A 22776-nucleotide genomic window follows, 5' to 3' on the forward strand; every position below is an offset into this window, starting at 1 on the left:
CCTTGAGTAAGGTTTGAGTGGGATTAATCTTTTTATCTATCCAAGTGACTAAGAGGCTCTGAGTTAGAGCTGAGTGGTGTTTTGGGCTGTGGCCTCTCAGAGAGAGCTGAACAGAACCAGCTGCTGTCACCTCCACCCTCATCAGTGCTCTGCTAGTACACTCACAGTGTCAGGAAAAGTACTTTTTTTTGTCATCCTTTGCACTCGGGGAGTTCCATATTTTACTAACAAAGACATGATAGTTCTCTATCTCCTGATTGTTCTTGTGCTGGTCTTGTTTTTGTAGAATCAATGCGTTTTTCTTCTACCGGTTAAAAAAAACAAAAACCTCTGTGATGAGAATAGTGTTAATTAGAAAAAACTTTAGCAAATGTTGATATGAAATGCCAATCAAGCTGGTTGATATATTCCTAATAAGGTGCAATGGAGCATCCCACTGTGAGGAGACTCTGGGAAAAACCCATGACTGGAGGGACTACATATCCCGTCTAGTCTGGGAACGCCTTGGGATTGCCCAGAATGAGCTGGAAGATGTTGCTGACAGAGCGACGGTGGGGCAGAGGTTAGGGAGTTTGTCCTGCAATTGGTGGGTTGCCAGTTCGATCCCCTGCTCTGAGTGGCTCTGTTGTGTTCTTGGGCAAGACACTTTACCCGCATTGCCTGCTGGCGGTGGTCAGAGGGCCCGGTGGTGCCGTTGTATGGAACCCTTGCCTCTGTCAGTCTGCCCCAGGGCAGCTGTAGCTGCTAACATAGCTCACCACCGTCAGGGTGTGAATGGGAGAATGACTAAACTGTAGCGTGAAGCGCTTTGGATGTCGTCAAGACTAGTTAAAGCGCTATACAAGTACAAGCTGTTTACAATACTTAAAAATCAATCAACTAAAATTCACACACACTTTTTATCCAGTCAGATCGAGCTTGAACTATTGTGCAAAGAAGTACAAGCATTTTCGTTTCTAGATGTACACAGACATACCTTGAAGACATACCCACTTGCAGCTTTACTGACTTGAATGCTATGTATCGCTTTCCGTTCCATTTTCCTTGAACTTATCAATTCACAACCTTAACTTGGTCTGTCACATTAAATCTAAATAAAATACATTGAAATCTAGCAAGACAAAATGTGGAATTGTTCTGTGGGTATGCAGTTTGCCGGACACTGCATGACTAAATCCTGTCTTATCTAAAGGATTTTTTTTTTTTTCCCCCCTTCAATTGTTTCTGAACTTATCAGCACCCCTTGCGACCCCATGAGGGATAAACGGATGGATGGATGAATGGATGTTTCTAAACTTTACCAAAATCTTTTTTTATTTTTAATAAATATCTTCATGAAAATGCATCAGCCTATTGTTTTCTAAATTATAATCCCTTCAGTGATTACTATGGTTGTTTTATTTAATCCTTTTTATTGATTAATGGATCAATGGTAACAATGGATATTGTAGTAAACAAAGCCATTTTCCTAACAAATGCTCAATGTCAGTATTCCAGTTTTTATTCCAGTTATTTATTTATTTTATTCGGGCACTCGCTTGACACCTAGGTTTGTCCAGCCTATAGTTTTTTTTTTTTACTTAAGAAAAGTACTAATTTTGCGAAACTCTTTTTTTAAGAGAAAAATTAATCTATACTTGCAATAATGTACAAAATCCAGCAGATGGCGGCATAAGCTACCTGTTAGAGGTACTGCTCAGTGCTCCTCCATGCCTCGCTTGCTACTGAGTGAAACTAGATGACACAGGTAAAAACAGCTCTTATATATATATATATATATATATATATATATATATATATATATATATATATATATATATATATATATATATATATATATATATATATATATAAACAGAATTTAAGGCTCACTTGTGTCCAGTCAGAAAGAAACATAACAAACTCTGTTCCAACTCTGTTTCATTTCCCTTAGGGTTCAGATTGTGGATAAACTTAGCTCCTGGGTCAGACCTTTCTGGATTTTTCCCCTCTAACTTAAAGACATGACTTTCCTTGTGTTTCTCAATGACTCATTGCTCACCTTACTGAAGAATGCCACATTTTTGTTTAAAAACACTGTTCTGCGTATCAGTGTTTGGACAAAGACTTTCTTCATGCAGTCTGCCAGAGGTCCCATGATACAGCGGTTTTTAATTGAGGAAATATTTCAGACTTAGACGAACAGAAAAAAGAAGCTTTATTCTTTCCACAGTTAGAAAATTATCCTAGTTGCGGATGTGGATTTAATAATGTTCAGAATCAGATGATTACAAATAAAAGATGTTTAATTTATATTATTTCCATCCAACAGTTAATATATTAATGATGGTGGTAAACAATGGGCAGCATATTACGTATTAAAGAAATAGAGACTAATCAGGCTTTAGTCAGTTATAAGATTAGCGTATTACTTCTCCTTTTACTGTGACACACTGTGCCGTCAAGGTATGGCCTCCACAACCACCCTGAATTTGTTCCCTGGTCTCTGCCAACAAGATGTTAGCAGCAGATTCTTTAAGTCCTGAAATATGCCAGGGGGAACCTCCACGGATCAGATGTTTTTATCCAGCACGTCCAGTTAGTCCTCAATAGGAATGAGTTCTGTGTAATTCCGAGGCCAAGTCAATCGCCCAAACTCAGTTCACCTCTGTTGGACCACGTTTAACAGATATTGACCACAGCAGACAAACAAGATCTGAAGTTTCACAGATGCTCTGATCCTTTTGTCTAGCTATTCCACTTTGGCCCTCAATACACTCCATCAAATCCTTATGCTTACCCATTTTGCGTTCTTCTAACACATTAACACAGACACCATGTTCATTTGCTGCCAAGTAAAGCCTATCCCACAAACCAGCAGGTTCCTCTGTGATGCGATTACTCCTAAGCACCTCACCTGTCAGAGGTCACATTTTAATTGGTGCGAATGGTAGGTGTAGTTAAAAAAAGGTTAAACAATAAAACAACTGGACTTCTGGTTGGTGTAGTTCCGTGGAGACCAGCATCATTTCCTGTAGTACTGGAAATATGGAGCAGTATTTTATGGTGAACCCCAGTAGGTTAGAACTATGTATTACTTTGGTAACAAATAATATAATAATCCTAAAGACTCTGCTTTGCTTGGTAAAAGCAACAGTGAAGAAATGAACTGACACTGAAGTGAGGAATAAATGCATACTCAACATTTATGATGCAAACCTACATTCGTATAAGGGTGCAGAACATGTTTATTACCATAAAACTTTACGTTAAACAAAATTGCAGTCACAGAACTCACACACAACATGGGAATGTGAACATTGATAAATCTATGAACAAGGCAATAAAGACAATAAAATCAGTTTATTTCTTATAAATCTTTCCTTTTGCATGCCTTAAGTCTATCCATTCCCTCTGTTTAACCTCTTAAAAATCTTAGAAAAATATCTGAACACCACCGTCCTGATCTGAGGCAGCTTCAGCCCATAGACCAGGGGGTTAACAATCGGGGGGATGATTAAAAACTCCAGAGACAGAGCAACAACGATAAGCGGATTAATTTCATCGTCTCTCAAGCGATTCAGTAAAAGTTCCCCAACAAAGCAAACCGAATAGTTGACACACGTCACAATGTGGGGCAAGCAGGTCTGCAGCGCCTTCCCCCTCAGCTCATGAGAGCTCCTCCTGGAGACGAGCAGAATCCGCAGGTAGCTGTAAAGGACAAACAGCAGGGGAATGAAGATGGTTGCCACCATCGCTAGCAGACCTGCTATGTTGTTCACACCCGTGTCCACGCAGGACAGCCGGACAAGAGGCCAGTTGGTGCAGAATAACCTCTGCACCTTGATCCCACACAGCGGCAGGCGGATCGTCAGGGAGATGCAGCAGCTGCAGATGAAGGCGGGGTAGAGCTCGGCCAGGACAATGAGCCTCAGCACCGTCCTGAATGTCATTTTGCTGCGATAGCGTAAAGGCTGGCAGACAGCTACGAACCTATCATAGGCCATGATGCCGAGAATGGCCATTTCGCCGGTGGCATACATGTACAACACAAACACCTGGACAAAGCAAGACAGGCGGGATATGAAATGAGTGTCGGACAGGAGGTCAGATAAAAACCTGGGGAAGAAGCCGGCCGCACCGCGCAGGGAGTTAAAGGACAGGCAGCAAATGAAAACATACATGGGCTGATGCAGGGACCTCTCCAGGCACACCGTCAGGATAATGGCAACATTAGCACAGTTTATGAGCAGGTAGATGAGAAAACACAGGCTGAAGTACAGATATCTTAAACTGCCCATATCTGTAAAAAGGGCTAAGTGAAAATAAGAGCTGTGGCTGCTGTTGTTCTTCATGTCTGCGCAGCAGTGGAGCTGAAAGAGGAAAAAAGGGGTAAAGAGAAAGAAAAGGCAAATGTCATTAATGGAATCTTTCCTGTAATAAAAACATAAAAGAAATCTGATGTTTCACTTTTTTGAAAATGGTTCCTGTTGCAATTCCTGAAAATTTTCTAACAGACAGTGAAAAAAATAAGTTAATCATAACTAAAAATCTATATGTTGTCCTCATCTAAAATAATTTGTTGACTGATATATAATATGATTAAAAAACAGGTTCAAATAGGCTTTAAACCTGAGCAGCTAAGTCACCTGCTGATACAACTAATAAGCTATTACAGCAGCAAAAATGTCTTAAGCTCATATATCTGCTAATAAACTACATATCCACTTTTACTCAAACAGGTTTTTAAAGCATAAACGACATACTGAAAGACAGTTTGCACCAGTTTCCTCACGCTGTGGTCTTTGACTCACGGCCCCCTCCACCTAAACCGCTGCTCAACTTTTAAGTGTGTCATAATGCTGTGCAGACAAGAACCACCTTTACTAATGGAGTCCAGAGGGACTTAATGTGGAGTGTATCACAGATGTTTTCTCTTTAGTTCTTCTTAAACAACAGCAAAAAAACATCATTAGGGTAATAATTGCCTTTTTTGTCATACCATGAAGCGTCACTATTTTCCATGTCATTTTTGTTAGAGAACATTAGTGAACTAACAGCATTATGAAGACCAAAAAACAGCTCAATGTTGTGGACAATATCAAAGTAGAGTTTGGTTAGAAAGCAAGATCCCAAGGTTTGAACATCTGACAGAGTCCTGTTCAGTCTATCATCTGAAAATGGAAAAAGTAGGGAGCAACATCAAAATCCATCAAAACACATGGTATGCACATTCTTTTCTGAGTATCTCAGTTAAATTTCAGGCATAAATTGATATAAGATTTTTTTGTTACATTATTTATTAGGATAAAATAATACAACTAATGTTCATACATTTTATAATCCAATTGAACCAAGCTTGAGCTACTTTACAAAGAACTGTCAAAAAGATCTGTGTCTATACTAATAGAGAAAGACCAACCAAAAGAAGGTGTAAATGCAGAAAAAACAGTTCCTAAATAGTGTGAATATAGGACACAGCTTTCAGATTTGTAGTTATAAGACATAGATTTTCCTTCCATTTCAAAAATCCACAATACTTTGTTTCAGTGGCAGGCCGTTCATTTCACACGTGGGCCTTCCGTGGAGTGAAATACATATGAGAGAGGGCTAGCATACTGATAGTGCAGACATTTGGTGCATGTGTCGTCCACCATAGCAACAATAAACTGACTTTTTTTAATTTTCGATCGCTTCAGAAATGGCATAAATCGGGTCATTTTGGATTTTTCCTGAAGTTCCAGTGAAAACGTTGTTAGTAGTCTGGTGGTACTGCAAAACTGTGTTGTTTTGAGCAAGAAAAGAAGAAGCTCCACATAATTTCCTCTGTTGGTGGACTGAACGCTTTCACCGTGTCCCCTAAAAGAAAGTTCCTGTTTACCCAAAAACATAACACAATCAATTAGTCTTCTCAATATCTCAAGATTTTTTTCACCCTTTCATTGTGCAGCTCTGTTGCTCTGCACGCTTGTTTATTTAACTGTAGATCCACGCGGGTGTCCCCAGAGCTTTTCACAAGCGTCGTTGCTTGCAAGTGTCCAGCTGTGCTTTGGTGTCTTGTTCCTGTCTTGGTTAAACAACTCAAATTTACAAACCCAGTGTGGCTTCAAACGCTAAATCGATCACTTGCAAATAATAGGTATTTTCAGCAGTACAGTTTGCAGTTCCTATCGGAGGCTGTTAGCCATCTGTACCACTCATAGCTAGCTATTTGAAAGTGGCGGACAAATCCCTTTCCTGGTTGAGACAGGTTTGCTAGCGCGGGGGTCGGCAGACCTCTGCTTACGATGTCTATCTTTTCTTGAAAGGTTTGTCTTGAGAATGGCACTGCAACCAAATCGTCGACCAAATCAATAACTTCTCCTCCTTCCGCCATTGAAAACTAGCATTGTAGTACACAAATTAGCTATTCAATTCAATTCAATTCAATTCAGTTTTATTTATATAACGCCAATTCATGAAACATGTCATCTCAAGACACTTTCCAAAGTCAAATTTAATCAGATTATACAGATTGGTAAAAAAAAATCCTATCCAAGGAAACCCAGTAGATTGCATCAAGTCTTGCATCAAGCTAGTTTATCAAGTTAAGTTTGGCAGCTTTGCATAGCCCTGCCTCTCAATATTGCACAGCCAATCAAAAGACATCCTCGTTACTATGTCTGCTTGCTGACCTACAGTAGCCAATTCGAAAGTTGATTGGTTAACGCGAGAGTTTCATTTCTATTCAAATTAAGTTACAGGTGCCCACACTGCTGATTCTCAAGGCCTGAGGGCAGATTTTAGACCCTGGCAATGATGGGTGAATATGATTAAATAAAAAAAAAATCTAACATAAAGGCCAGCCCTCCAAATCTCAAACTGAGGCTGGAAACAGTGCAACCGAGAGGAAAGCTGGGAAATTGAGAGTATATCTGCGGGGGGAAATTATGTATTAAATTGTTAAAGAAAAATGTCAACATTTGATTTATAGCTTGATGACAAGATTCTCTCCTACTGGATCCTTGATTTCCTCTCTCGCCTAGCCCTTCTGGAAACCTCTGCCCTGTGGACTGTTTCCCTGTGCATGACCCCTAGAACTGACTAGAACTTCCCTGCTAGCCTTTGCCCTGACTAACCGTGTTGTGATTTGAATCAGTCAGTTAGTGATCCAAATCATCCAGATGGAGCCGCTGGGATCAATCATCTGAGTATTGTCATCACAATTGAGTTATTCTCAACCACTAAGCCTGCTCTTTTCCCCACAGTGATTCCAGTACGCACTCCAGTCAGGTCCTGTTCCAGCAACACCAGTTTATTCTCAATAAACTCTTTTAAACGTTCATTTCCTGTGTCACTTGAATTATAGGGTCTCCAGATTCTGTCTAGGCATTGCATCTGAGTTAATTATATTAAAAAGAGTATGAGTTTTGTAAAACAATTGATGATTTTTTACCACACCATTCTGCTTGCTGGATATGATAAGAGGAAGCAGATTCTCTAAACGGGATGCAAGTCCTTTAGAAAGCACCTTTACGTCGGCATTGAGCAGAAGCAAGGGTCTATAAGAACTACAGAAGTGAGGTATTTATCTTTTCTCTGTACTCTTTGCTATACAGGAGTTGATGATTGATTCAAAAACTACAAGGTGACCACCCTATGACTGTAGAGCTAGCTTAAGTCACCAGCCAAACACCCCGATGCTTAATACTATAAGTTGCTGGAGTTGATACAGTCATGTTAAAAAAGAAAGCGCAACCTAACTTGTAGTTTTTTATATATATATAAAGGCATCGTGACAATGATTTTTTTTAAGATATTGGCTGAAACCAGATAATTTTCATGTATTGATACATAAAACCTAACAACAAAACAGACATAGGTGTACTTTCTTTTCATCTAGACTGTGTTAGCACAGACACCTCATATCACCTTCCGTGCACAACAGAGGAGTGCTGGTGATCTGGGCCGGTTTTGCAGCCTCGGATAGTTTGGATTAATGTATTTGTTGATTGCGACAAAATATCATTATGTAATGACTGGATTATATAGTTATCTGTAAAGTTTCTCTTTATAACAAATCAAGAAAGTAAAATGTCTGTAAGGGCCTTTAATACTTTTCAAGAACATTTTTTTCCCCATACAACCAACAATTTTAATCTTTGCCATACATGATAATAAACATAATCAAAGATCTTTCATTCATATTCTAATTTGTTTCCTTTACAAAAGTCATTAAAAATAGCTGTCGAGAAAAAATCTCATAGTTTAATATGAGTTCATTGTTAAACCATCATTCTTTTTCTGATTACAACATCAATGTCCTTGCAGTCATCCCAGTGTTGCTACATCATCATTGTTTGGCTGGAGTCAATGATCTTTGGAGACAACAATTGGGGTTCATCCTCTTCTTGCTGCTCCTCGCTGCCTGCGACTGCCAGCTGCTAGCCTGGCAACCCCGACTGGCACGGCGTAAGTCAGTCTGTCTTGCCAGGCTACACAGCTGAAGCCAGTATGGGCTCATGGGGCATGCTGACCCACCCCGGCTGGCTCTCTGGTGGGCCGGTCCTCTCTAGTCATCAGGCAGGCCCTATGCTTTGGGAGGGCTAGGGCATTCAGGACCATGGAATCCTCTTTTGACTCACGCTTGAGTGATCGGGGGGCCAAGTATGGTTGCTTAACTCTTCCCCCTGGTTCCAGGGAGCCTCTGCTCCATGGCCACAAGGCCTCTATTGCTGTCTCTCCTGTCCTGTCCTCTGGGTTCATGCGTAATGTCCCTGGTGTGGGCTGCCTGGCCTCTGTGCTTCGTGGGGGTTGCTGCTTTTCTGGGTCTTGGAGTCCTCTCTGCTCGCTTCTGATCCTAGGAGGGAGGCATAGCAAAAATGTTTGGCATAACTACAGCAACCACGATTTTACTTGCCAGGAAACTGGACATGACAAGGGAAATAAAAGGAATATAATTAGCACAAACAAGGCAAAAGGCCTTTAAAAATATCATAGATTTAAACACAGCAATGTATAGGGCCTAGGATGTTAAGTTGCAAACGTTGCCGCTCATGGAAATATAAGAAACAAATCTGTGCTGCTCCACCCAAAAATTTTATAATTCTTTTTTTTTCTTTTCTCCTTTTTTTCTTTTATTCCCCTTTTCTTTTCTTTTTTTTTTCTCTTTTTTCTTCTTCTTTTTTTCCTTTAAAAAATGTTTTTACAATTCTACCTTCAAGCAACTATAGTGATAAAACATGTGACCAGAGCTCGTACTGACAGGTTCACAGGCCTGTAACCACAGTCCATTCAAATGAAGGTGCATGGCATGGTGCATTTAGATCAAAATGATGATGCCACAGAAATATAATGCTTACGTATAGCGTGACAAATTTTGTTCAGCATCATAGTGTATCTTCACAAAGTGGATGGATGCAGGATGATGCATCACACCTCTCCCCACCCTGTTAGTGTGAACAGAAAGCCTTTTTCACCCTGATCTGAATTACTGCATGTCACCACAGAACTGGTGTGAATGTTCATGCTAGGACGAGAGAGATGCATCATCCTGTGACCATGCAAAGTAAAAGTTAAAGCTCAAAGATGAAGGAGGATCGTCAAAATTTTGGAAAAACATTTTGCTTTCCTGCCAGTTTGGTTAAAATCAGGCAGATGGGAAAAGTAGGAAGACCCGGAGAACCTGCAAAAACAGCAAGGATGGGGCCATCACACACAATATAGACAAAATAATCCACAGTGTGTAATTTGTTGTAGTGGTAAAGATAAATTTACCCCGACTCTTGTCACTGCGCCAGCATTGGTCCTGCATATGTTGGGAAATCTAGCATTTCTCCATCATTCCTCGTTTGTTTCCCATTTCCTTCATTGTTTCTTAGTCTGTCTCAGTGGGCAGTTCATGATTTATCATTGTACTTTGAAGGCCACACCTTTGTTTTAGAGATTTTGATTCTGCCTCAGCTCTACCTAACCACAATCTAGTTACCAACTGATACCCAAGCTCCTTGGCCAGCCTGTGCTGGCTGTTCTGCTTTGGATCATTGTCCTGCAGTATAACGTGGGTGTGCTTCAGCTGATGCTTTAGTCATTAGGATTTTCTGACAGAATGGAATTCATGGTTCCATCATTTACAGCAACCAGTCCAGACCCTGATGCAACAAAGCCATGTTTTTACTATATTCATGAGTTTTACTCCAGATTTAATGTAATACAACTGCTAAAAAGTTTGACTTTTGCATTTTTTTTTTTTTTTGCATTTTAGGCTTACAGAATAAATGTTCCAAAGGTCTGGTGCATCATAAAGATATCTGTCTTGGCTTATTTGAGACGCCCCATAGTGTTTGTTTAGGCTAAACAAAGGATTTTTTTTTTCACTTTGCAATTCTCCTAAGGATGCCAGTTTTCCCTGTCTGTAAAAATTGTTTTTTAGTACTTCTGAGCAATATCAATGATTTTGTTTCTCATTTATTCCTTGTATTTCTTTAAATCTGTGCATGTTGTGTTGAATTTTAAATAATATTCGTCCATTTCATGTTCTCAGACAGGTTCCTGTTAAATGACTTAATTCTACAGATCAGGCAGCAAACAGGCCTGCAAATTCATGATTTAACAAAAAGAGTTATAACTATTTTGCACTGGACCTGTTTGGTTTAGACTGCTTTTCCCTTGTAAAATGAACAATATTAAAAGCCAATTTTATTTTTTTACTCAATTTAACTTTGTTTAAAGTTGTGCTATGTTTGATTATCCACAAACTTGACTAATTGCATTTACAGTACATACTCAGAATTTATTGTAAGTATGTACCTAATTTATTTACCTATTTTATTTACCCAGTTATACCATGGACAGGTTGCTAGGGCAACACAAAGACAAAACAGGCAAAAAAAAACATGCACACACAAGATCCCTCCTGCTTAGCGAGACAAATTATTCTAACATTCAAATTTGTGGACTCCTTGGAGAAAGACTCAAAATCATGATGTACTTGCACGGTATGTTAGAAAAACTTTCAAGTTGTCAAAGGGTGTCCTTACTTTTTGGCATGACACTACAATAAAGAGGTACATACAGTCAAAGTCCCCATAGAGCAGTTTTATCTGAGACTATAACATTTTTGCTTTTGACCCTTTTCTGTTTTTGTGTGTGAATTGGTGCAGCAATGTATGTCTGGTTGTTTTTCTGTCTTTTATGATCAGTAAACAGTTGATACATACTAATAAAAAAATCCGATTCAGTAACTAAGTGAGAAATTATAATGAGCTGAACAGGCTGATCACTGATTTCTTCAGAAATTGGGTTTTATTGTGACTCAGACATATTAACCAAACAGCAAACTGAAATAGAATCCTGGAATGACAGGATTGACTTGCTACAAAGGAAACAACACGATTAATAATTAATCAGTTCATCCTGACTCAGCAGAAGAGCTTCTTGAGGTGTTTAGAGATCTCTTTCATTTTCAGTCCATACATAATGGGGTTAAACAGAGGGTGGTACAGAATCACTTGCAAAGTCATGATCAAATGTACAATCTTTGGAAAATCTGGTTCTAATCCCACTATAATGACGTCATAAGCACACAAACTGAAAAAGTTGATCAGTACAATCAAGTGAGGTAAACAGGTCTGTGCAGCTTTTCTCTTCACTTCTCTACTACTTTTGTATGTTATTAGAAGTATCCTGGTGTAGGTGAAAATGATGAACAGCACAGGAAAGAGAGCAACATTGACCAGTATGATCATATCACGTATAACACGTGCCTGGGAGAGAACACACTGCAGTTTGTATAGTGAATTATTGCAGAAAATCCCCTTTAAAACAAACCTACAGAGTTTTTCCTTGGCACTAAATCCAGTCGGCACTGCAAGCTGACACGCAGGCACAAACCATGCTAAAATCAAGAAAACACACACTGTGGTTTTATTCATAATTGTTGGATATTGCAGAGGTTTACATATAGACACATACCTGTCATAAGCCATAGCTGCCAACAGTAAAAACTCTGAACCACCCAAAGAGTAAAATAAGTGAAACTGGAACAGACAAGCTGGATAAGATATGATTTGTTCTTGAGATAAAAAGTCAATCAGAAGCTTCGGGTAGATGACAGTACTGAAAACCACAGCATTAAGTAACAAGGCCGCTATAAAAACGTACATAGGCTCGTGGAGATTTTTGTGGTTCCAGATAAGGTACACAATAGTACAATTAGTGCAGATTATTAGAATATAGACAGTACATAAAATGCAAAAGTAAACATATCTGTATTTCGTGACTTCCACATGTCCATCAAAGGTCAAATATGTAACATTTAAAGCATCACCCATTTAAAACACCATGTGCAGAAGAAGTTAAATGAAGTCCTGATGGCAAGAGTTATGTTGTATAAAATGCAAATTATCAATAATGGAGACATAAACTTGTAAAACCAACAGTTGAATGGGTTACAACAAATACACTTACCAAAATCTATGGCACACTGACCTTGTGCCTCAACAGAGAGATTCAGACAATAAGTTGCTTACCCACTGAATGGGTTTTATTAGCTTTTCTCACTCTCCAAGGAGCTCATTATGTTTTCAGAAAGAGAAGTCCAAGCTCCTTATGATGTTATTTTCAACCCCCTCATCTTTATTGATGTCATTAAACTTTGCCATCAAACACATAACTTTTCTGGCTTGAATCTTTTTACAGGTTGAAATAAGGCTTTTCAAAAGCCATGAGAATATATCTAAATAGCTTAAAAACATATTTATATCAGGAGATAAATTGGGTAAAGAACATAGGAAAAAAAATTAAAGAAGAAAAACCTATTGTACCTGTAGCCCTGTGTTCAACCATGCACCTAAGACCTTTGATTAGTTACAAATTAACTACAAGAGGGTTTGTAATGATTTGTATGAAATATGGAACTGAGGTGCATGTGCAAGTATTGCACATGCACCTTGTGTAAATGAGAAATTGAAATGGTTATGTATTTTAAGTGCTTTTAAGATGAGAAAACTCAGATGCTCTGGAAATGGAAACCCACGCAAAATCTGTGAATGTGGGAAGTTGAAATCACGATAAGGCCCTGGGTGATTGGAATCACAACGAGGGCCTGGGTGTGGAACAACTGGTGCTCAGATTTTTTGTGAGATGCAGCTGTCTCTCTATAACTGGATGTGAGGAATCCAGCTGACCCTCAGTGTCATGAGCTAGGAACAGAAGAGGCTGTGACAGAGGCAGAAGCAGGTTGTGGCTATGGCATGGAGACAAGCCAGTGAGCTGATTTTCACTACTACACTTTGCTTAGCCTGGCTCCAACCTGTGCACATGCTTGTGGGTTACCAAACTCCATTCGGGCCCACCATCAATTCATCTCTCCTGTGTAGACCTTCTCCTCAAGAGGTCAGTGGAAAGGAGTGTGTCTCTTCTGTGCTGCTCGAAGCAGCGGGCAAAGAAGATTGTACCGGGGGCTAGGTTTTATAAAGTTAGCACCCTGCTGTGAGGGAGCAGTTTTTTAGCGAGTGACTACAACCGTCTGTCATTTCTTGTTCTTTCCTGGCTGATTTCCCAACATCATTAACTGACATCTTCAGATTGAAGCACATTACATCAGTTATATCCTGCATCCACTAGCCACTTGTTCATTTTAGAATAGATTTTGATATTGGTAGTGACATGCTTTGTCTGCTGCCTTATGGTTGGGTTGGGCTTTGGATGTGATGCTTCCTGTCTGTCTTCCATTTTTTGGGCTGGCTGGCTGTTTTTCACTCTTTGCTCTGTTCCACTCCACTCAGTTAATTAGTGGAGCAGTGACACCTGCGCTTACCTTAACTACCTGCATGATATTATATCTTGTTACTTACTCTGCCTTTGAATACCTGCCTCTCTCTACCAGTAGCTATCCGTGCCATGAGCTTAGTACTAGTGCTGGTCTGATTCACCATTTCACACACATGTGCAGCTCCGCCCCGTTCTCATTAGTCTTCACCTGATCAACCTGCACCACTGACTATATAACCAGCTCTCAGACCAGTCACTAGTGCCAGATTATTATTAGCCACCGGTGAGTTTAATCCAGCGTTCTGAATCCTGCCTGCCTGTTTCTGATCTGTTTCTCAATCAATCAATCAACTGCAATTTGCATTGCAATCGAAAATTGAGTTTCAGTACAACCGTCCATCACATACACTTTACAAACATTTTGGGGGAATGATTGACTGAGGCCTTGCGTTGCCAAGGAAACCCAGCCAGTCGGCCGCTGCTATCAGCGCAGCCGTTAGGTGCATTCCTGCAAACTGCCTCAGACCCCATTTACATGGAGTACACAGGCGCTGCCCTTGAAATCTGTTGAAGAAATATTTACATTGGGAAAGTGGAGGGAGATAAAAAAAGACAGGTGCTTCACAATTTATGTTCCTTCTGATTCTGTCTTCTGATTGTCTGAACCTGCCAAGGATCTGGTTGTTGTACTGTCTGGATCTCTGATCTGCTTTCTGTGCCCTGACTCTGCCCCTGGATTCTGCTTTGGATTTTCCCTGGATCTCTAACCACCCGGCTCTGACCCTGGAACTGCTCTCGGACTCCGGTTATTCCCCTGACCATCCTGCCTGTTTCTGCCGTCACGGTTCTGACCCTGTGCCTGTCCTTTGACCACCGATTACCTGCCAGTCCCATGAGTAAGATCCTTCAAGCTGCCCTGATCAGACTCTGGATCACATTGGGCTTCACCAGCGACGTTACCCGCCAACACGAGCTTTCACTCACCTCCCCAGCCTGTTTCCAGATTGTGAGAAGTGGTTCCTGTCCCAGACGCAGGTGATTCACCCTCAACCTGCAGCAGTATACGGTACAATAAACCTTTTAAAACGTAACTCTGTGTCCAGTTGAATATCGGGTTCCCCTGCGGTAATCATTACAATCCGATTGTCTCAAGCCTTGAGTGGTTGTTCAGCGTTTTTATCTGCAATGCCCGTGAATGATGTAATCTTCTCGTTTTCGATTTTCCTATCCTGCCTCGCCCTCATTCAGACAGCTTATTCGGCTCTTTGACTTCTGGACTTGACTTGAAGTGTTTATTGATCACACATCTTACTCAGCCCTTTGGACCTGTTAGCCTTCTCCTGCCTGCCTACCTGTGTTTGAACTTTGCTTGTCTCACAAACCTCCTTTCTGCCTCCAGCCCATTCTGACTGTCATCTACTTCTGTGAGCAGCCTGATGTCAGCTCAGCCAGTCTCTTGCTCACCCTGTGCTTGTGCCTGTCATGTTTAGCTTAATTGACTCTGAAATGAGCACAAGTACGGAGACAGGAATCGGTTTAAAGGTTTTATTGAAAAATAATAAATGTAGAGGTGAGGGCTGCTAGCTGGGTCTCTGGGTATTTGCGGGCTGACGAAGGGAAGGTGAGAGGTGAGCAATGAGAACGTGAAGGTTTGAATGATGATGGTTTGTGGAGAGCACAGAAACTCACTGGGCTGAAGGTGAGGTCTGAGTTCGGGAGGGTGATGTCCAGGAAGGTAGGTGCAGAGCCGGGTAGTGTTCTTCAGTTGTTGTAGTCTGAGGGTGGACAGGCAGGCGAGCTCAGGTAGGAGGGCTTACATAGGTTGTGGATCTGAGACTTGATGATATCCAGAACGTAAACTTGGAGTGTCTCGGTGCAGTCTTCAATAAACATAAGCAACGGAGGTGTGGGTCTTGGGCTTGAATCCAGGATTTCTAGGAGGAAGGAATGAGAGCAGGATTAGGTTTAGGCAAAACACGAGGAGTCAAGGCTTGGAACGGGTTTAGGTCTGTACCACGCATGAGCGTTAATGAACTGACACCCTCCTCCTGGTTCCAGCTCTTTAAGAAGGGTTGTAATCAGCTCAGATGTGAAGCACCTGCCCATCCAACTCTACAGAAAAGGAGAGAGAAAGAAAACCCAGCCTACACCTAGAAACTGGCTAGAAACAACAGGTTTTATCTGAGAGACATGAAAAGTGGGATGGACACAAAGATGAGATGGGAGTCTGAGACGGACTGCAGTGGGACTGATGATCTGATCTATTTCAAAAGGACTGAGGAACCGCCATCTTTCTGGAGACCACCTTTAATGGAATGTCCTTGGTAAGAGCCATACTTTTTGCCCAGGGGTGTAAGCGGGTGCAGGAAGGCGATGACGGTCAGCAAACCTCTTGTCCCGGATGGAGGTGCATTCTAAAGCAGCTCGGGTCTGGTCCCACATTCTGCGGCAACGGGAGAGATGTGACCTGACGGAGGGAAGGGTGGAATCAGGGAATGATGAGGGGAGAAGAGATGGTTGATAACCCAATGAAGCCTCAAATGGAGAGAAACCAGTGGCTGCAGATGTGTGTGAATTATAAAAGTATTCGACCCAGGCGAGGTGCTGACTCCAGGTGTCGGGATTATGGGAACAGAGGCTGCAGAGGGTGTTTTCAAGTTCTTGATTTAGTCACTCGCATTGTAAATTTGACTGTGGATGGAAACCTGAATTGAGTGAAACCTTGGAACCTAAGCACAGACAGAAGTCACGCCAGACCCGAGAGATGAACTGTGGACCACGGTCGGAGTGAATTTCTGCGGGTAGACCATGGAGTTTGAATATGTGATTGATAAGGAGATGAGCAGTCTCCGGTCAATTATGGAGAGGATGACTGTTTTGTGGTTGGAGGGTGTTAAACCAGTGACGAAATCCAGGGCTATGTGGGACCAGGGACGACTGGGTCTTGGGAGAGGTTGCAAGAGACCCGCAGGAGGTCTACTGGAACCTTTGTCCTTGGCACAAACGGAGCAGGCTGAAACAAATTCTAAGACGTCTTTATTTAGAGATGGCCACCAAAAGTAACACAGGATGAGTGCAATGGTGCGACTGGAACCGGGATGACCAGAGAATTGGGATGAATGAGCCCAGTGAATAGCCTGAGACGGGACGGAAGAGGGCACGAAGAGTCTTCGGGGGGGACCTCCTCCAGGGTCAGGTTCATTAATCAAGGCCTGTTGTATATGCCTCTCCAGGTACCAGGTGATGGCACCTACAACACAGGACTCTGGGATGATGTTTTCCGGATCTGCTGAATCGTCGGTGGTGGAAAACAGTCGAGAAAGTGCATCTAGCTTGGTGTTTTTAGAACCTGGACGATATGTGATGGTGAAGTTAAACCGGGAGAAAAACAGGCACCAACGACGAGTTAAATTTTTTGGCTGATTGGATGTATGCAAGGTTTTTATGGTCGATCCAGATAATGATGGGTAACTCTGTTCCCTCCAGCCAGTGGCAGCACTCTTAAAGAGCCAATTTAATAGGTAGGAGCTCCCGGTCCCCCACGTCATAGTTCCATTTAGAGGGATTGAATTGCTTGGAGAGGGGAAAAAGGCACAGGGATGAAGCTTTCCATCTGACTCCGACATCTGAGACAGGACAGCTCTCACTTCCGGGTCCGAGGCATTAACCTCCAGGGTGAATTGGGCTGCAGGATCTGGATAGGTGAGAATGGGGGCTTGGGAGAACCTTTCTTACAAACAGAGATCTGAAGTTGATTTACCAGGGCGGGATCAATAAGGTTCTGCTCAGAACCTGAATCAACTAAGGCTAAAACTGGGTGTTGAGACCCCTGCAGATTAATAACCGCCTTTAACTGGAACTTTGGACCGGCGTTCTCAATTGTCACGCCCAGCTCAAAGGCTATGACAAGAATGGGAGGCAGACGAGCAGATCTAGGTCAAAAAACGTTTATTTAGAAGAACCCATGTGTAGCGACCACAACATGTAGTAGTGCACATGCACTGCTGCCTTCTCCCACCAGATTCCATCTGGAGGCCAAACCAAGCAGGGCGTGACTGGCTTGAAACCAGCCTTTTAACAGCAGCCAGGTGTGCTCAATCACACTGGCTGGGTCTCTGGGTCATTGTGGGCTGAGGAAGGGAAGGTGAGAGGTGAGCAACAAGAACGTGAAGGTTTAAATGATGATGGTTTGTGGAGAGCACGGAAACTCACTGGGCTGAAGGTGAAGTCTGAGTTCGGGAGGGTGATGTCCAGGAAGGTAGATGCAGAGCCGGGTAGTGTTCTTCAGTTGTTGTGGTCTGAGGGTGGACAGGCAGGCGAGCTCAGGTAGGAGGGCTTACGTATGTTTTTGATCTGAGACTTGATGATACCCCGAACGTGAACTTGGAGTGTCTCGGTGGAGTCTTCAGGGAGCATAAGCAACAGAGGTGTGGGTCTTGGGCTTGAATCCAGGCTTTCTAGGAGGAAGGAATGAGAGCAAAAACACGAGGAGTCAAGGCTTTGAACGGGTTTAGGTCTGTACCACGCATGAGTGTTAACGAACTGACGCCCTCCTCCTGGTTCCAGCTCTTTAAGAAGGGTGGTAATCAGCTCAGATGTGAAGCACCTGCCCGTCCAACCCTGCAGAAAAGGAGAGAGAAAGAAAACCCGGCCTGCATCTGGGCCTGGACTATGACAGTGCCTTCCTGAACCGCATTTGTTTTTCAATAAACCTTTTATGCTCCACACCACGTCCCGCTGGATTATCGGGTTCTCGTTTCCAGAGCATCACATTGGACTGCTGTGCCGCTCCTGGCTGGTGTAAATGGGTTTGGAGGGATGTCGACTGGTGGCTTGGAGCCTGCTCTGGTTCCCAGTGGGGTGGCTGCCTGTGCACTGGGTGGGGGGGGGGGGGATGCGGTTAGGGAATGGGGTTGTGAGGTTAGTTAAGGGATTTGGATTTGGTGCATAGTGGGGGTTGAGGCTGAGTACACCTGCCAAGGGCTGTATGTTGCTTTCAGTCTAGGCAGGTCTGGCGAATCTCTGGGTCCTGGGCTTGTTTGTGCGACCGGGGCAAATCCTGTAGTGGTAGATCTCATCTGGTGGCCTATGGAGGTGTGTCACTTTAGCTTTGGGCCAGGGGTTGCTGGGACTGGACTGGGTTCTGGTGGACGTCATTCTCTTGATCTCCCATCGGCTAGTTAACCAGGGAAGATAGTAGTGTGCCCTCCCTATTGTGATCCTTCTGGGTTCGAGCTGCCTTGGTGAGCTGGTTGGGGACTCTGCAGAGTTGCCTCTGCTGGATGCCTTGGGGTCTTGCTGCCAAGGATTGGTGTGGGCCCTCGAACCAGGTGGGCTGGTTCGTGGGTTAGGCCTGCATGGCTGTATCAGGGGGGCTTGATACCCTGCATCCAATTTTGTGCCTGTTTGGTCTGGGCGCTACTTCTAAAGTGCCTTGCAGACAACCTACCTCTGTGTATGGCTGCCCTGGGGTAATGCTTTCTGTCTCATCCTGTATCTGCTGTGGGCTTCCAGAGCTGGTCCCACATGTCCTTTGCTGCTCTTGGGTACCGTGGGATGTGGGCCTTCTACTATTAGAGCCCACAAGTGACAAACTCAAATATATCTTGCATGCACCCACTCAACAAAAACCTTTATTTTGACACATACCCTCACCCACCCACACACGTAGACTTACTCACCAACACTCAGATAATCCAAGTGGTTAATGTTATACACAGAGGTGGGTAGTAACAAGTTACATTTACTTGAGTAACTTTTTGAACAAAATGTACTTGTGAGTAGTTTTACGGTGCTGTACTTTTTACTTTTACTTGAGTCATAGTATTATTCAAGTATTGCTACTCTTACTTGAGTAAGTTTCTGGCTACTGTACATACTGTGAGTAACTTCACTGAATAAAGAACAGACTTATTTTAACCAGTTTAAGTTAAAGTGAGACTTCTTTTTTGTACACAAGCTTTGTTATTTGAATGTTATTTTCTATCTGCTGAGCTCATGGAGCCATTTGGAGGTCAAGTGAACATACAGTAAACATCATCATTGGAAGTACTTTGCACTGTTCTAACTATATTTATATTAAGCACTGTAAGTTTTGGTTTCAAGTTTAACGTTGAAAAAATTATTTAGAAAAGTCTTTATTCTGGCTGAATTTCCATCCATCCATCCATTTTCTGACCCACTTAATCTCTCATTGGGTTGCGGGGGTTGCTGGTGCCTATCTCCAGCGTTCCCTGGGCGAGAGGCGGGGTACACCCTGGACAGGTCCCCAGTATGTTGCAGGGCTCTGCCTGAATTTGATACGTTGTAATTGTTATTCTTTGTATATTTTTTCATTTTTGTTTTTAAAATACCAGAATTTGCACATAAGCTTATATTTTTTTGTCTGTCAATAGTAATTTATCAGTTGTGATGTATGACCTCTGGTCATACATCACAAAATACTAAATACTAAATACTCTGCTGGCCATGGCAACAATATTACTACAGCAATTAGCAGGAGAAAGTCAGGTGTCCAAATAGACATAAAACAAGCAACCATGCCTTCTAAGTGCACTACATTTTAATCTTTGGGCTTTTTCATAACAGACTCATAAAAGTATGAAAGAGGTGTCCTAATTTGTGGGCTTTCCAAATGATTATTTATTGATATTTTTATGTCCGACTGATTTAATAATAACATAGTATTTTTTCAAGATCCTATTCTGGTTTAAATGTATGTGAATAACCTTTCAATCCATTTCCATCTATAAACTGAAAATAAATAATTACATGAAACCATTGTTGTTACTCAAATTTAATTAAAATTTTCTCCTGTTTAATCAAGACAGCCACATTCAAGCAAGCACAAAATGACTATGACAGACTACTGAAGCTTGTTTATGTAACCTGCAAACTGTACCACAACACAATTTGATGGGGCTGCATCATGCATGACAAATGTAGAGGAAAGAGCCACATCACATTTACCAAGATAACATGTTTATTATTCAGACAGTTTTGTGACAGTAAAACTGATACATTTTTTCTCACTGATGGAGGGTTTGAAAGTTTGAAAGCAGATTTTTACACAGCATGAAGCCATCATTAAGTGTCTGAAAATACAATATTGCAATGCTTAGTACTAATTTGCTTGTACAACATAAAAATTAACAAACTGCTCTGAACTTTTAAAGATGTTTGCAAATGCAAATGTATCTACAGTTTTTCTTTCAGAGCTGTATTTAGTTTTAGTCAAACAAATACATCTTAGCATGATATCCCTTATCTTTTAACTTGTAAATTGCATTGTATTACATTGAAATGACTGTCGTCATTTCAGCTTTTAACTTTTTGCTCTCTCTCGTTTCTCTTCATAGTAGGTACACCTGGTCTGGCGTTCTGTTAACTGTGACATCATCCAGAGAAGACGGCTCACCCGCTGCTACCATCTAATGTAGAACAGATTACTAGATCAATGTGTGCTTCTGTGCTTTTTTGTCTCTCTTGTTGTGTCTCTGCTCTGTCTTCTGTAACCCCAGTCGGTCGAGGCAGATGACCGTTCATACTGAGCCCGGTTCTGCCGGAGGTTTTCCTTCCCGTTAATGGGGAGTTTTTCTTCCCACTGTCGCTTCATGCTTGCTCAGTATGAGGGATTGCAGCAAAGCCATGTACAATGCAGATGACTCTTCCTGTGGCTCTACGGTTCCCCAGGAGTGAAAGCTGCTTGTCGGGACTTTGATGCAATCAACTGGTTTCCTTATATAGGACATTTTTGACCAATCTGTATAATCTGACCCAATCTGTATAATATGATTGAACTTGATTTTGTAAAGTGCCTTGAGATGACATGTTTCATGATTTGGCGCTATATAAATAAAATTGAATTGAATTGAATTAAATCAGTTCCATTTTGTTTGACAAAACAACCTTTTGAGATGTTTAGAAATCGCTTCCATTTTTAGTCCATATATCAGGGGATTACAGAGAGGATTATATATAATTATTTGAAGTGTCATTAAAAGTCGTGCACTTTTCGGAACATCTGATTCCAACTTAACTATAACAACATCATACGTAATCAGAACAGAGTAGTTTAATAAGACCAGCAGGTGAGGCAAACAAGTGTGTGCAGCTTTACGTCTGACCTCTCCACAGCTCTGAAAAACTATCGCCATTATTCTTGTGTATGTAAAAATTATGAAAAGCACGGGAAATATACCAACATTTAATAGAACAACTACCCCATAAACAGACAGTGTCACTGAATTCACACAGTAGAGATTGTGGATTGCATTGTTACAAAAAATCCCTTTTAAAGTATAAGTGCAGAGTGTTCTATTGGAACTCAATATTACAGACACTGAAACTTGACAGGCAGGTATAAGCCAAGCCAAAACTACCAAAACACTTACAGCAGTTTTAGTCATGATAGTTGGATACTGCAGAGGTTTGCATATAGACACATATCTGTCATAAGACATGGCTGCCAGCAGTAGGAATTCTGAACCACTTAAAGAATAGAATGCAAAGATCTGAAAGAGACAAGCTTGATAAGATATGATCTGCCTTTCTGATAAAAAGTCTATGAAAAGCTTGGGGTAAATGTTAGTGCTGAAAAGAATAGAGTTGAATAGCAAAGCAGCAATAAAAGCATACATAGGCTCATGGAGGTTTTTGTGAACAATAATGAGGCAAACAATAGAAGTATTAAAACAAATTATTAGAAGATATGCAGTTAACATAATCAGAAAATACATGTATCTGTACCTTTGTAGTTCTACATAGCCTCCAAGAATTATGTAGGTTATGTTAAACCTGGGTTCCATTTTTATTATTATTATACTCAACCAAGTGAAAAAAAACAAAATAGCCACTGACAGTTAACAAGTATGTGGTTACAGTCAATGTGATTGAGATGGCTTCAGAAGAGCAACGGTTTTTATCAGTGTTTTCATCATCATCGCTATCGTCATCCTCATCACCATCACATTGTGGTTGTCTGCGCTCACACAGGTTGGAGCCCCCCACAGGACCAGTTGCACACCGATCCGGTGGGGGGCTCCA

General features: G+C 41.6%; 3 protein-coding genes across 3 annotated transcripts; all 3 read right to left on the reverse strand.

The window, feature by feature from the left end:
- Nucleotides 1-3380: 3380 nt before the first annotated feature.
- Nucleotides 3381-4794, reverse strand: LOC105940244 (olfactory receptor 51E1-like). The gene is made up of 2 exons (XM_012882731.2): nt 4746-4794; nt 3381-4352 (listed from the first exon to the last, which is right to left on the reverse strand). The coding sequence occupies exon 2, from the start codon at nt 4332-4334 to the stop codon at nt 3381-3383; it is 954 nt and encodes a 317-aa protein (XP_012738185.2). The 5' UTR covers nt 4335-4352; nt 4746-4794.
- Nucleotides 4795-11252: 6458 nt separating this feature from the next.
- LOC105940245 (olfactory receptor 10AG1) lies at nt 11253-12460 on the reverse strand. Its single transcript, XM_012882732.3, has one exon. The coding sequence runs from the start codon at nt 12288-12290 to the stop codon at nt 11379-11381; it is 912 nt and encodes a 303-aa protein (XP_012738186.2). The 5' UTR covers nt 12291-12460; the 3' UTR covers nt 11253-11378.
- Nucleotides 12461-21611: 9151 nt separating this feature from the next.
- On the reverse strand, nt 21612-22594 carry LOC105940246 (olfactory receptor 6N2-like). The gene has a single exon (XM_021308708.2). It carries the CDS (start codon nt 22536-22538, stop codon nt 21612-21614), a length of 927 nt encoding a protein of 308 aa, XP_021164383.2. The 5' UTR covers nt 22539-22594.
- Nucleotides 22595-22776: the final 182 nt, after the last annotated feature.

The sequence above is a fragment of the Fundulus heteroclitus genome, chromosome 7 (assembly GCF_011125445.2).
Source record: "Fundulus heteroclitus isolate FHET01 chromosome 7, MU-UCD_Fhet_4.1, whole genome shotgun sequence".
Taxonomy (NCBI): Eukaryota; Metazoa; Chordata; class Actinopteri; order Cyprinodontiformes; family Fundulidae; genus Fundulus; species Fundulus heteroclitus.